At 35.3% G+C, this 12,804-nt stretch overlaps 1 protein-coding gene across 2 annotated transcripts in view; it reads left to right on the top strand.

Annotated features, from left to right (window-relative positions):
* Positions 1 to 12,804, top strand: part of LOC118927371 (complement C5-like) — a 45,374-nt gene that overhangs the window by 20,996 nt on the left and 11,574 nt on the right. Inside the window, exons 16-20 of one of the 2 annotated variants that reach the window (XM_036915482.2) lie at positions 1,788 to 1,850; positions 3,703 to 3,900; positions 8,108 to 8,192; positions 10,079 to 10,152; positions 12,084 to 12,207. In XM_036915482.2, the coding sequence (XP_036771377.2) occupies positions 1,788 to 1,850; positions 3,703 to 3,900; positions 8,108 to 8,192; positions 10,079 to 10,152; positions 12,084 to 12,169 (506 nt within the window). In that variant the 3' untranslated portion in view covers positions 12,170 to 12,207. The remainder of the gene's footprint in view (positions 1 to 1,787; positions 1,851 to 3,702; positions 3,901 to 8,107; positions 8,193 to 10,078; positions 10,153 to 12,083; positions 12,208 to 12,804) is intronic. The other variant, XM_057498985.1, reaches the window with a different exon arrangement.

The following is a 12,804-nucleotide window of genomic DNA, read 5'->3' as shown; positions in this document are numbered from 1 at the left end:
TTTCTTTTCATTTGTCTTGAGGTCTAATTCCCTTTTTCATTTATTCCTTGATCCAATGGTTGTTCAAGAGTGTGTTGTTTAATTTCTACATATTTATGAATTTTCCAAATTTTTTTTCTGTTACTGATTTCTAGTTTTGTTCCATTGTGGTCAAAAAAGATACTTGATATTATTTCAATCTTTTTAAAATTGGTTAAAATTTATTTTGTGACCTAACATGTGATCTATCCTAGAGAATGACTTGTGTGTCTTTGAGAAGAATATTTATTCTGATGCTATTGGGTGGAATGTTCTGTATATGTCTGTTAGGCCCATATTTCTATAGAGTTGTTCACATCCTCTGTTTCCATATTGATTTCCCATCTGGATGTTTGATTATTGAAAATGGAATATTGAAGTCCCCTATATTATTGTATTGCTGTCTATTTCTCCCTTATATTTAGGTGCTCTCTTGTTAGGCACATGTGTGTTTATAGTTGTTATATGTTTCTGGTGGATTAATCCTCTTTTCAATATATAATATCCCTCTTTGTCTCTTGTGACAATTTTGACTTTAAGTCTATTTTGTCTGACATAAGTATAGCCACCCCTACTCTCTTTTGGTAACCATTTGCTTGGAATAGCTTTTTTCCACCCATTCACTCTCATAACACATTTCTGATAAGCTAGTCAGCACTGACATAAAACCCTTCACTAGCTCCCAGTTACCTCTACACAGTAGAGTCTATCCTAGGTGGGATTAAACTGCTCCAGAATATTCCTTCTATTGTTCCTTTTATCTGCCTTTAAAGGCTCTGTGCTTAAACCTCACTTGTCTCCTTGGAGCACCTGAGAGAAGCCCTTGTTCTGTTATACCTCTGCCTGGAGTGACTTCCTCCTCTAATTTGCCATACAAATTCAAACTTCACTTTCTCCCCCAACTCCCACTCCCAAGCTGGCCTTGAACTGATCTCTCCTCCTGTATTAGTTTTCCAGGGCTACCATAACAAAGGACCACAGACTAGGTGACTTAAACAGCAGAAATTATTTCCTCATAGTTTTGGAGGCTATAAGTCCAAGATCATGGTGTCATTGAGCTGGTTTCTTCTAAGGCCTCTCTTCTTGGCTTACAGATGGCCACTTTCTCCCTGTGTCTTCATACAATCTCTTTTCTGTATGTGTCTGCATTCTAATCTTTTCTTATAATGAAACCAGTCATAGTGGATCATGGCCCACCCAATGACCTAATTTAACCTGAAATGCCTCTTTTAAAACCCTGTCTCCAAATACAGACACATCTGAGGTAGTGAGGTTTAGGACTTCAAATAGGAATTTGTGAAGGGGCCTAATTCAGTCCCTAACAGTCTCCTTGTACTCAGTATGGCATTATAACATCAAAAGAATGTACCCATATTTAGATTTTTGAGATATTCCTTGCAGATAAGGACTGGCTTTTACTGATCTTTGTGTTCCCTAACTGGAAGAGGTGAGGCACTCACTAAATATGTTTTAAAGAGATGGACAAACTACCTTAAAAATGTGTACTTTCATTGCTTTTTGTCTTACCATATTTGAGCTTCTTGAGCTAATACTTTTTCAAAGACCAAATTATAATATTGCTAACAAGAAATATGCTCATTTATTCATGCACATCCCTGTACTAAGGTATTTGTAGATCAGAATGACTGTGGGAAATAGAACATGATCTCTGATAAAATGTGCTCAGTCCAATTCTGTGAATCAATCATTTAGTTAATTTCTGGAAGCATTTATTCTGAGAGATGTTCTCTTTTTGTGTTTTTTAACAGATGGATCATTTAAGAAAATTCTCAGATCAAGAAGAGATTTGGAGGAGAAAATAAAGGATCTAGGTGCTCCAAAGTTTCACATTTGTTTTCAGAAGTTACTGGAATAACCCAGAATCTGTTACATTTTCTCTTGCTAGCTAATTGATATAGACCAAGTGAAAAAAGACCTGTGGACACTTTCAGCTTTTATTTTCTGTAAGGGTAAAGCAAACTGGGTAAATTAACCCGCATTTATTTAACATAGTCCTAACCTAAAGGAAGTAGGTCACCATCACATCCATTCTCTGTAGTTATAACAGAGTTAGATTTTAATTGTCCCATAGATTTTACTCTTTGTCAGAGTAACTGGTGCAGCAGTTTAATGCACAGCTTCCATTAAATTCTCACAAACCCAGATCAGACTGATAGCAGAGCCCACTGCACTGGTGACCACTATGTTCTACTGGGAACTACTTTTCTTTATTTTAATGATGTTCAGGACCTATCCAGATTATTAGGCAGATGGGTCCGAAAGAACTGATTTTTATATACCACTTACATTTCAGATATACTATCAATAATGTTAATTGTTGGGGAGTTATAGATACTGTGCTTTAATAATAATGATGAGAATATTAATAGTCCCCAACATACCACCATTTCAGTAGGTACTTGCCAAAAGAGCATAATTAGAAGGCATGATATAAAGAACAATGTTTTTAGAATTAGAGACCAGGTTTGGGGTTTGGCTTACTATTTATAGCTGTGTGACCTTAGCCAAGTTACTCTCCCTAAGCCTCAGTTTCTTCTGCTGCAAAATGGAGACAGTTTCTCTCTGCCTTGCAGAGTTACGAGAATTAAATGAGTTCATGCAGATAAAGCACTTAGTTTAGAAGGAACTCAATAAACAGTGACTTAGTATGCCTTATTCTTTTTAAAGAATAAAACCACACTCTCACCTAGACTAGACAGAAATTATAGTCATTTAATGATAGAATGAACATCTGAAAACTGAACTATCTTACCAAGACAAAATGACTAGAAAAGATGGGGCTACCACAAGTATCAGAGGCCACTAGTCCAGTGGCCTTTTCACCTCATGATACTGCCCCCTGGCTCTGCCCTTTAGTGGCTGTGCCCACTTGGACAAGTTTTTTTTCCCTCTCTGCTCCACCATTTCCTATCTCTAAATGGCAGAAAAGGACACGATTAATTCTAAAGTCCCATTCAGTGGTTTTTGAGAAAATAGGGGGGCAGCTTAAATTCTTGCTCTTCTATTCATACTGACTCAGGCTTCATACTTTCTGTGGTTTGACTAGCTTGACAAAGTGAGTATCCAGCGAAGAGTGACTGAGGGTTTTGATACCAATCACATCCCACAAAAACATGGTCTCAATAAAAAAGCCCCAGAATGTGGGGGGGTGGCATGGGGAGGGCTGTGCAACACAGAGAAGACAAGTAGTGATTCTACAGCATCTTACTACACTGATGGACAGTGACTGTAATGGGATGTGTGGGGGGAACTGGGTGAAGGGAGAAGCCTAGTAAACATAATGTTCTTCATGTAATTGTAGATTAATGATAACAAAATTAAAAAAAATAATAAAATAAAATAAAAAGCCCCAGAGATGTTTATCAAAGAGTGAGACATAGACTGTCTTCAAATATCCAAGGAACTGGTAATTATTGACATTTTCTGCATGAGTTCAAATCTGTTGTACCAATAAGGGTACCAGTAACAGGAGTTACATTTTGGCTTAGATGTCAGGAAGTTTTCCAGCTCTGAAATGAACAGGCTGCCTGGGGTTAGTCAACCACTGGTACTAGATGGTTCATGGAGGGGGACACCAGGGAAGAAGTTGGGCCACACCCTTTAAGTCCACCCCTAAGACTTTGAATTTTTATTTGGCTAAGAGCAGTTGTATTATCATCTCAGCATCCACATTCAGGCACCTGATTGTCCAGCAGTGCTGTTATGATGGAGCTCATGAAAATGTGGAGAGCTGTGAGAAGAGAGCTGCGAAGGTTACGGTTGGCCCAAATTGTTCCAAAGCTTTCCTTCAGTGTTGTAACCTGGCAGATCAACTGCGGAACGAGACTTCTCACACACCTGCAATCCTGGCAAGACTTGGAGGTATGTGGAAAAGCTCCTACTCCATGTGCAGTTCAGTAAAAGGGTTCCAGGCAGAGTTTGTGCTACCCTGGGAAGTATTTCTAAACTTTGTTTAATGTAGAAAAAAAGCATAAACTGCAATTCAGCTTGAAAAAACAGAGCGAGCAGTGGCAGTAATACTAGTTTGGGCACCACTAGTTGCAGCTTTACTACTAAGTCACTGTGTAATGGCTGCAGCTCATTATTTATTCTCTAAGAGCTAATTTGTAAAATGAAAATATTTGACTAAATAATTCTGTGATACTCATTTTGTGCATATATCATTCGCCACACATGATACTTAAAATCTCTCATAAAGAAAATAATATACTTTGAAGAATCAAAATATTATTCTTGATTCTGCCACAAAGTATAGCCAACAAGAAGTATTAGTATAAGGAACCACATAAATATATGTAGAAAAGAATTTCCTTTAGTTCAGTTTCACATGGTTTGTGTGGAAAATATTGATTAGTACAATGTAGTAAAATTTTGTTTAATTTTACTGTCTACTTTTCAACCTATTTTCTTTGGTTTTACCTGAACTCTATTTAACTACACAACTGTGGAGATCATGCAATTTAAGACAGAGAATAACTAAGAAAAATTATTGCAACTTTAGTTTGACCTTGTACTTTAAAAAGTGAATATTTTAATTTTTTAATTATATTTTTACGTCTTATATTTAAAATTTTTTTCCAGTTTTACTGATATAATTGACATGTAACATTGTATAAGTTTAAGGTGTACAGCATAATAATTGAATTATGTATATGATGAAATGATCACCACAATGTTTAGTTAACATCTATCACCTCTCATAGTCACAAATTTGTTTCCTTATTAAATAACTTTAAAAAAATACTTAATAACTTCTTTGTGCCTTTCCATTAACCTGTAAAAGTGTAAGCTCTGAAAAATACTTTAAAATTTAAAACTTATCTTAAATCCTTAATAATAACAATATTGTGGGGAAATCCTCCTGAGCCTTATGAATGTACGTATTTTCATTGAAAAAACTTTTTTAAAGATTTAAAATATATATGAAGGCAGTATAGCCTACAAGCTTAAAAAAAGCCAAACAACAAAATTTAGAGGAAAAACAATTAAAAATTTAAGATTAAGCATTAAAAAACATGTCAGTTTTCTTATACTCCCTTGGCCCCATAGTGTTAACTATTGCCAACAGAATTCTACAAAAATGGGATCATGCTACATAAATGGGCTACATATACTTCTGCAATGTGCCTTTTTTAATGTTGGCAAAATATCACAAACTTATTTTCACATCAAGACAGAGAAAAAGCTGCCTCATGCTTTGTAATGATCATCTAATATTTGAAAATATTGTTATGCCTTAATTTATTTAACCATTACACATTAATGGGTAGTTTCCTAGGGCTGCCATAACAAATTACCACAAACCTGGTAACTTAAAATAACAGAAATTTGTTTTCTTATGGTTCTGGAGGTCAGAAGTTGAGATTCAAGTTGTCAGTAGGACCATACTCCCTCCAAAGTCTCTAGGAAGGATACTTCCTTGCCTCTTTGAGCTTCTGTTGGCTCCTGGTGTTCCTTGGTTTATAGATAACATCACTCCAGTCTCTGCCTCTGTCTTCACATGGTAGTCTCTTCTGTGTTTCTGTGTCTTCTTTTCTCTCTCTTATAAGGACACCTTATCAGGACTTAGGGCTCACCCGAATCCAGGGTGATCTCATTTCTCAGTCCTGAATTCCATTTATGAAGACTCTATTCCCAAATAAGGTCACATTTTCAGATACCAGGGGCTAGGATTTTTTTTTTATTGAAATATGGTTGATACACAATGTTATATTGGTTCTAGATATGTATCACAGTGATTTGACAATTATATACATTATTAAAAGCACACTATGGTAAGTGTAAATACCATCTGTCACCATACAAAGATATTAACAATACTATTGGCAGTATTCGCTATGCTGCACTTACATCCCTGTGTCAAATTTAAGGTTTAAATCTCTTTATCCTCTTCACCTGTTTCACTTAACACCCCCCATGATAACCAACAGTCCATTCTCTGTGTTTTTTAGTCTGTTTTGTTTCTTTGTTCATTCATTTTGTTTTTCAGATCCCACCTATAAGTGAAATCATATGGCATTTGTCTTTCTCTGACTTCACTTAGCATAATGCTCTCTAGGTCCATCCGTGTTGTCTTAGAGGACAAGATTTCATTCTTTTTTATGGCTTAGTGATATTCCATTATATATATGTGTACCACATTTTTATCCATTCATCTATTGATGGATACTTAGGTTGCTTCCATATCTTGGTTATTGCAAATAATGCTGCAATATACAGGGGTGTATATATCTTTTTAAATTATTGATTTTATTTTCCTTGGGTAAGAGGTAGGATTCGGAAATATTTTTTGGGGGCCACTGTTCAACCAGCTACAATGGCTATATAATTTGTTCCCAAATTTTCAGTATTAGAAACAGTCCTGCAAAGAAAAGCATTGTTTTGCTTCTCCGTGCATATGTGTATTTTTTATATAAGATAGATGTCATTGTCATAGGTAGGATTGCTGAATCAAAGAGTAGGCTCATGTCTGAAAAGATGGTACCAATTCCCACTCCCACCAACCTCCTAGCCAAAATGGGATATTATCCATCTATAACTTTTGCCAATCTGATGAGTCAAAAATGATATCTCATTTGATTTAACAAATTGATTTCATGTAAATTGACAATAATTGCATATGTTTATATGTGTTTGTTGGCCAGTGATATTCCTCCCATTAATTAACCTTTTATACTTTTGTCGATTTTTGCTTTGGCTGGTCTCCCTTTGGCTTATCATTTTATAGGCATTGTTAAACATCATGGAGAGAAATCCTTGACTGTTATGTAAGTTGCAAATATATGTAATACACGCACATATACGTGAAAAACACATAAAAATATGATAAATATGTTGCAAGAATTTTCTCCCAATCCATTGGTCTTTTAACCTTTGTTTACAGTATTTAATATTTAGGTGTCAAATCTGCCTAGAGCTCCTGGTGTTGGTATCTTCAGTAGAAAAGCTTTCCTTACTCCAAGTTTACAAAAATATTTCCCTGTAGTTAATTTGTGTCCTCTTTTCTTCTTGGTCAGACTTGCCAGTTTTCTCCATTGTATTTGTCTTTTCAAAGAAACAACTTTTAATTTTGTTGATGACATCTATAATTGTTTTCTATTTTATTGCTTTCTCCCTAAACAGTTCATTAATCTCTTCTACTTTAAGTTTGTTTTGTTATTTCTTTTAACTTTTTAAGTTAATTACATTTGTTTTTAATATTTGAATTGTTAAGATGTCTTGTATTTCTTACAGTTTTTGCTGTATATATTTTTAAACTATGGTTTTACGTGCATAAAGATTTATGACTATCTCTTTTTGGTAGATTGTGACTTTGTCCACATAAAATGTTTCTCTTTATCCCATTTAAATGTTTTGAGTTCTCTATTTTATCAGAAGTTATAATTTAACTACCAACTTACTTTTTGCCAGTATTTGGCTGATATATGGCTTTCTATTCCTTTCTTTTCAATTTTTCTATATCATTTGGTGGTTATGTATATGTTTTAAATCTAAATGAGTTTTTTTTATTTATTACCTGTTTAGAGAATGTCTGAATTTTAATGGAATACATATTAAGCCCATTCATGTTTGTTGAGTTTGTACTTATTCCTGTTCTTTTATGTAAACGTTCAGCTTTCTACTGAATATGCTTTCTTATTATTTCTTTATATCCTTTCTTGCTTTTTGTTGATTCGTTTTGGTACATCCTTCTTCTTTATCCTTTTGTTAAAAATTTACACTAGTTTTTATTATAAAAATAGTACTGCTTTCCAAGATATTGCTGTTGTTTATATCCTTCCATAAATATTCTCTGCCTGGCCACACATTTACACATATCTACATCTGTATCTATATCTATATATATTTTGTTTTATACTTATGAGGTATTACCATTCTGTACCTTGCTTTTTACATTTAATGTATTTAAGACACCTTTAACCAAGGACTTTATTTTTGTATTTTGATATCACAAAAATTAAATGTTTGACCAAATTCCTCAAAATCTGTAATTAAAAGTTAACCACCCTACTTTAACAGGTAACTATTGCATGTTATGTTTACTCTGTGTTTTATATTTCTAATTCAGAGGGACCAACCATGCATATCAGAGAATTTGTAAGCAGCATTTTTTTAGAAAACTGGTTATGGAACATATATCATGTTCCTAAAAGGTATTTAAGACTTTATCTTTCTTTTCCTTAGGAATTTTTTAAAATATTCAAATATGATAAATAAATGGTCTGTCACTCTTCCAAGGATTTCTTTGATAATTAAAGATAGCACTGACATCTTTGATTGGTTGTTGAGCTGTTTTTTCCCTCAGTAGTAGAATTAATTGCAGAACTAATGATCTTTGTAGAAGAATGCCATTTTTCTGAGCACGTAATTGGGGTGGTATCTGGGCTTTGAATTTCTTTATAATTATTTCAGTCTTCCTAGACAACTGTTTTATGACAAATTCTCCAACAACGTATACTGTGCATGTAAGTATGTACTTCCAATGTTACTTATCTATATAACAAACAAAAGGAGACAATATTTTCCTCATATAACAAACAAACACTGTTAAACATTGATTATCCATAAGCCTTGGGAAGTAATCAGATTTTATTTAGTTGTCACGACCTACCTGATGTGCAACAGCCTCCTTTACTCTGATTCCAGCCTTGTCCACATCTCCATTCCAATTATCCAGGCACAGCTGCCCCTGTGATTATGTTAAAATCCAAGTCTAAGCATGCCACTTCCCCACCTAAGGCCACTTCTCTGTGACCTATTAGGCAAAATCTATGTAGATTAAGGCATTCTCATCCAGGGGCTTAACAACAGCTCAAGCTCTTCTCCTGGCAGCCTTTGCCTCTATCCCCTATTGTGCCCTTTCTGCTCCAGCAATACTTGCTCTCCTCATACCTTTTCCTGGAACTCCTCCCTCATAACCCCCCACTCCTGACAAGCTGCATTCCACATATGATAACCCAGCTCAGACACTGGGTTATCCAAAAAGTGGCTCCCAAGAAGTCAAATGCTATTTCTCTGGAATCTCACTGTAGTTTGTACATGCTTCTATTGAAGCACCTATTACTGTCTGTGATAATGTATTTGTTCATATATCTCTCTCCTCTTCTAGAGTGCATTCCTTGAAGACAGACCCTTTGTTATTTATCCCCGTTCTTAGTCTTAGGACTGTGCTGTATACATGATAGGCACTTAGGAAATGTCCACTGAAAAGATTCTAATGGACTTTGGTATTCTGATATTCCTTTTGTTTCAACTATTTTTGTATATTCTACTTTTCTTAGGAGGGCTCACAGTATAGTTTAATTTTTATCTGATAACTAATCACAGTCCTTTCAATTTATAAAAGTAGGGAAATGAAAACAAAACATGGGAGTATATATTAAGTTGAACCATGCCTTGGTCTGTTTGGACTACTATAACAGAATACCACAGGCTAAGTGGCTTATAAACTACAGAAATTTATTTCTCTCAGTTCTGGAGGCTAGGAAGTCCAAGATCAAGATAGCAGCAGATTCAGTGTCTGGTGAAAGCCTGATTTCTGGTTCACAGATGGATGGTTTTTCACTGTGACCCCTCATGGCAGAAGGGATGAGGGAATTCCTGGGGACCTCTTTTATAAGGGCACTAGTCCCATTCATGAGGGCTCCACCTTCATGACCTAATCATCCCCCAAAGACTCCCACCACAAATACTGGGGATTAGATTTTGACATACCAATTTAGGGAAACACAAGCAGTCATTCCATGGCAAATCATATGTATCTGCCTATATCCAAATATTCTTTACCTACACAACAGCAGTTTTCATATGGTTCAACCTAATAGATATATAGGCTATAAGTGTATAAGAGATCTCTGCTCTTTTCTTAACCTCACCTCTACCCATGGCCACTGATTTATCTTTGTCTTCTTGTGATTTGCTTCAAGAGCTATATGGGAAAATTACGAACATTCTGATTAATAGGAGATGATGTTAGGTTGGTTCCAAGTCAATTAAGGCTCACCTGTGTTTGACAGCTCTGAAACATTTCATTTTCCAGGCATCAGCTGGAGTTGATGCTACCCGATTTTGTAACTACCTGGGAAATTGTAGGTGTTGGCATTTCAAATGAAGGTAGGCAGCTAATACTGAATTGAGAATAGTTTGTTCATTGTAATATGTTTATCATTTTATTAACAGTTCACCCAGAACTTTGATAACATATTTAGACTTTCATTATAACCTAGGGTAAAAAAAGCAGTATCTATGTTTTTTAACATATTTTGCTTATTTAATGTTTTTATAAGCCATTGTTTTGTGAGCAACAATTTTAAGTTCCTACTTTCCTAAAACCTTTTTGATTTGCTGGGAGTTTGAGGTAGGGGATAAAAACAGGGCTCATTACTAAGTTCTCCCCAGATTATGGGTAGCAGTGCAAATCAGACCCATTTGTAAATTATTTTTAAGGATATTTATTTGATTTTTCACAATTCAATATTTTCACCCATTAAATGGGTTCCATAATAATTAATAACCTTTTTGCTACATTAAAAAATAGGATTGGGACAGGCTGCTAAAAAATCTGTGCAACTTTTTAACCAGAGCATTAACAACAGGAACAAAAGAGCTCCATTCTGATAACCTTAGAAAGATATTAAATTCTAAGGAAAACCATTTCAGTAAACACAGTATCTTTTTTTTTAATTAAAGTATCATTGATATACAATCTTTATGAAGTTTTTACATGAACAACATTGACAATAAGCACAGTATCTTTAAAAGAAAAAAATAAATAAAGGTAGCTTGATGGAAGGTGGTGTGAGGGAAGGCTGAGACAGCTGAGTTACTGAGACAACAAAATGCACAGACATCTGGGGAAGCTGATGGCCATGCTGAGGTAAGGGGAGAATGTAAGGTGAGTAGGCGTCATGTCTTAGTACTCTTACTTCCCATTTGTTGGCTGTGCTCGACTGTGTAGAGTACTTTATGTTCAGCTGCTATTACACGGTGGCAAAAATAATAATGTGCTAGAAAAAAGTGCATATGAATCAATGAGATACATTGCTATCATCCCCTTATTTTATCAGTCTGTATGAACTAAGTTACAGTTCAGGTCTACACCTGTAACAGAACAGACTGTACCTAAAAAAAGTTGCGAGTGTATAATTAACACTATACCTTAGTGTCTTTAAGGAAATTATTTTAGAGCTAATGGAATTTACTCCATGTTCTTTTTTTTTTTTTAGCTTATGCACTGTTGGGGGTAACATGAACACTGACTGGATATTTGATGACATTAAGAAATTATCACTTTTTGAAGGGGAGGCTTTAAAAGGGAAGTTATTATCTTTGAGATATATACACTAAATTATTTATAGATAAAATAATATGATGCTAGGATTTGCTTCAAAATAATCCAGAGAATGTAGGGAGAGATGGGCACAGAGGAAGAAAAACTGGCCATACATTGATAATCACTGAAACTGGGTAATTGATACCTGGGGGTTCATCATACCATTCTCTCTACTTTGTATATGGTTTGAATTTTTCTATAACAAAAAGTGAGTTTTTTTAATTTTACAAATAATCATAATAAAGATTCCTTATTTATGGCCATTATTTGAATGTTCGAGACGAAGATATGTCCCCCAGATAGTCCCATGGCTCACTCTGTCACATCTTTCAGGCCTTTCCAGGCCAGCCTCTCTTAAAAGAGGATTCATCCTTTATCATGTCCTGTCCCCCAGGACCCTACCTTGCTTGCTTTATACTATGTATCACTTCCTGATCATCACATATTTATGTTTCCCTCATTAGAGGGAAGAGTTTTCCCATCTTGTTCACTACTGTATCTGCAATGGCTAGAGCAGTGACTGGCTCATGGGAGACTCCCAAAATATCAATTGATTAGGGGAATAAACATAAGTAGAAACTTCAAGAAGAGAGAAATACAGAAAAGTAAACTTAATATCATTTTTTCTTTTCCTCAAAGTCAGGAAAAAACAAGAATTTTAGAGAAGATGAAGAACCCCTAATATGTTTCTGTGCATTGTCATCTCTTGCAGGTCTGTGTGTTGCTGAGGTGCTGTGGTTGCCGGTGCACAAAGACCATTCTGTGGTCATAGTCAACAATGTTACAGGAATCAATTGAAAGGGGCAGTTTCCAACATCAAAATTCTAGGACCCTAAGTAAGTAGGTAATTGCATGGCCCTAGAATCAATGGCTGAAAAATCCGATGGTAAAACCACTGCACACAATTTACTTCACTTTACTGCAGTGTGACTTGAGCACTTAGTGTCTAAGATGCATTTGAATAGGAGCTTGGGTTAGGGAGAGGGGAGACTGACTGACTGCCATTGATGTGGTTGAGGGTAGGGAAATGGGGGTGGTGGGAAATAAGGAGCAACTGCTTAATGGGTAAGGGATTTTATTTTAGAGCAATGAAAATATTTTGGAATTAGATGAAGACTGTGGTTGCATAACATTGTGAATATATTAAATACCACTGAATCGTTCACTTTAAAATGGTTGTTTTAATGTTTTGTGGGTTTCACCTCAATACAAAAAAAATTAAGAAAAGGGTTCTTCTACTAGCTAGTGTAGGCGGTAGTAGTGGAAGATCTCTTCTCTGTAAAAATAGGAAGACTGGCAGATAAAAACACCTACCCCCCATTCTGCACATTTGAGATGGAGCTTGGAGAGTGGGTAGTATTTTCACAAGCAGGAGTAAAGACTTGAATATTTTATGACAATAAAACAGTATAGACGCCGAAGCCCGGCCACCT

The sequence above is a fragment of the Manis pentadactyla genome, chromosome 3 (assembly GCF_030020395.1).
Source record: "Manis pentadactyla isolate mManPen7 chromosome 3, mManPen7.hap1, whole genome shotgun sequence".
Lineage (NCBI taxonomy): Eukaryota > Metazoa > Chordata > Mammalia > Pholidota > Manidae > Manis > Manis pentadactyla.
The sequence above is the reverse complement of the archived record's forward strand: the minus strand, read 5'-3'. Positions and strand labels throughout refer to the sequence as shown.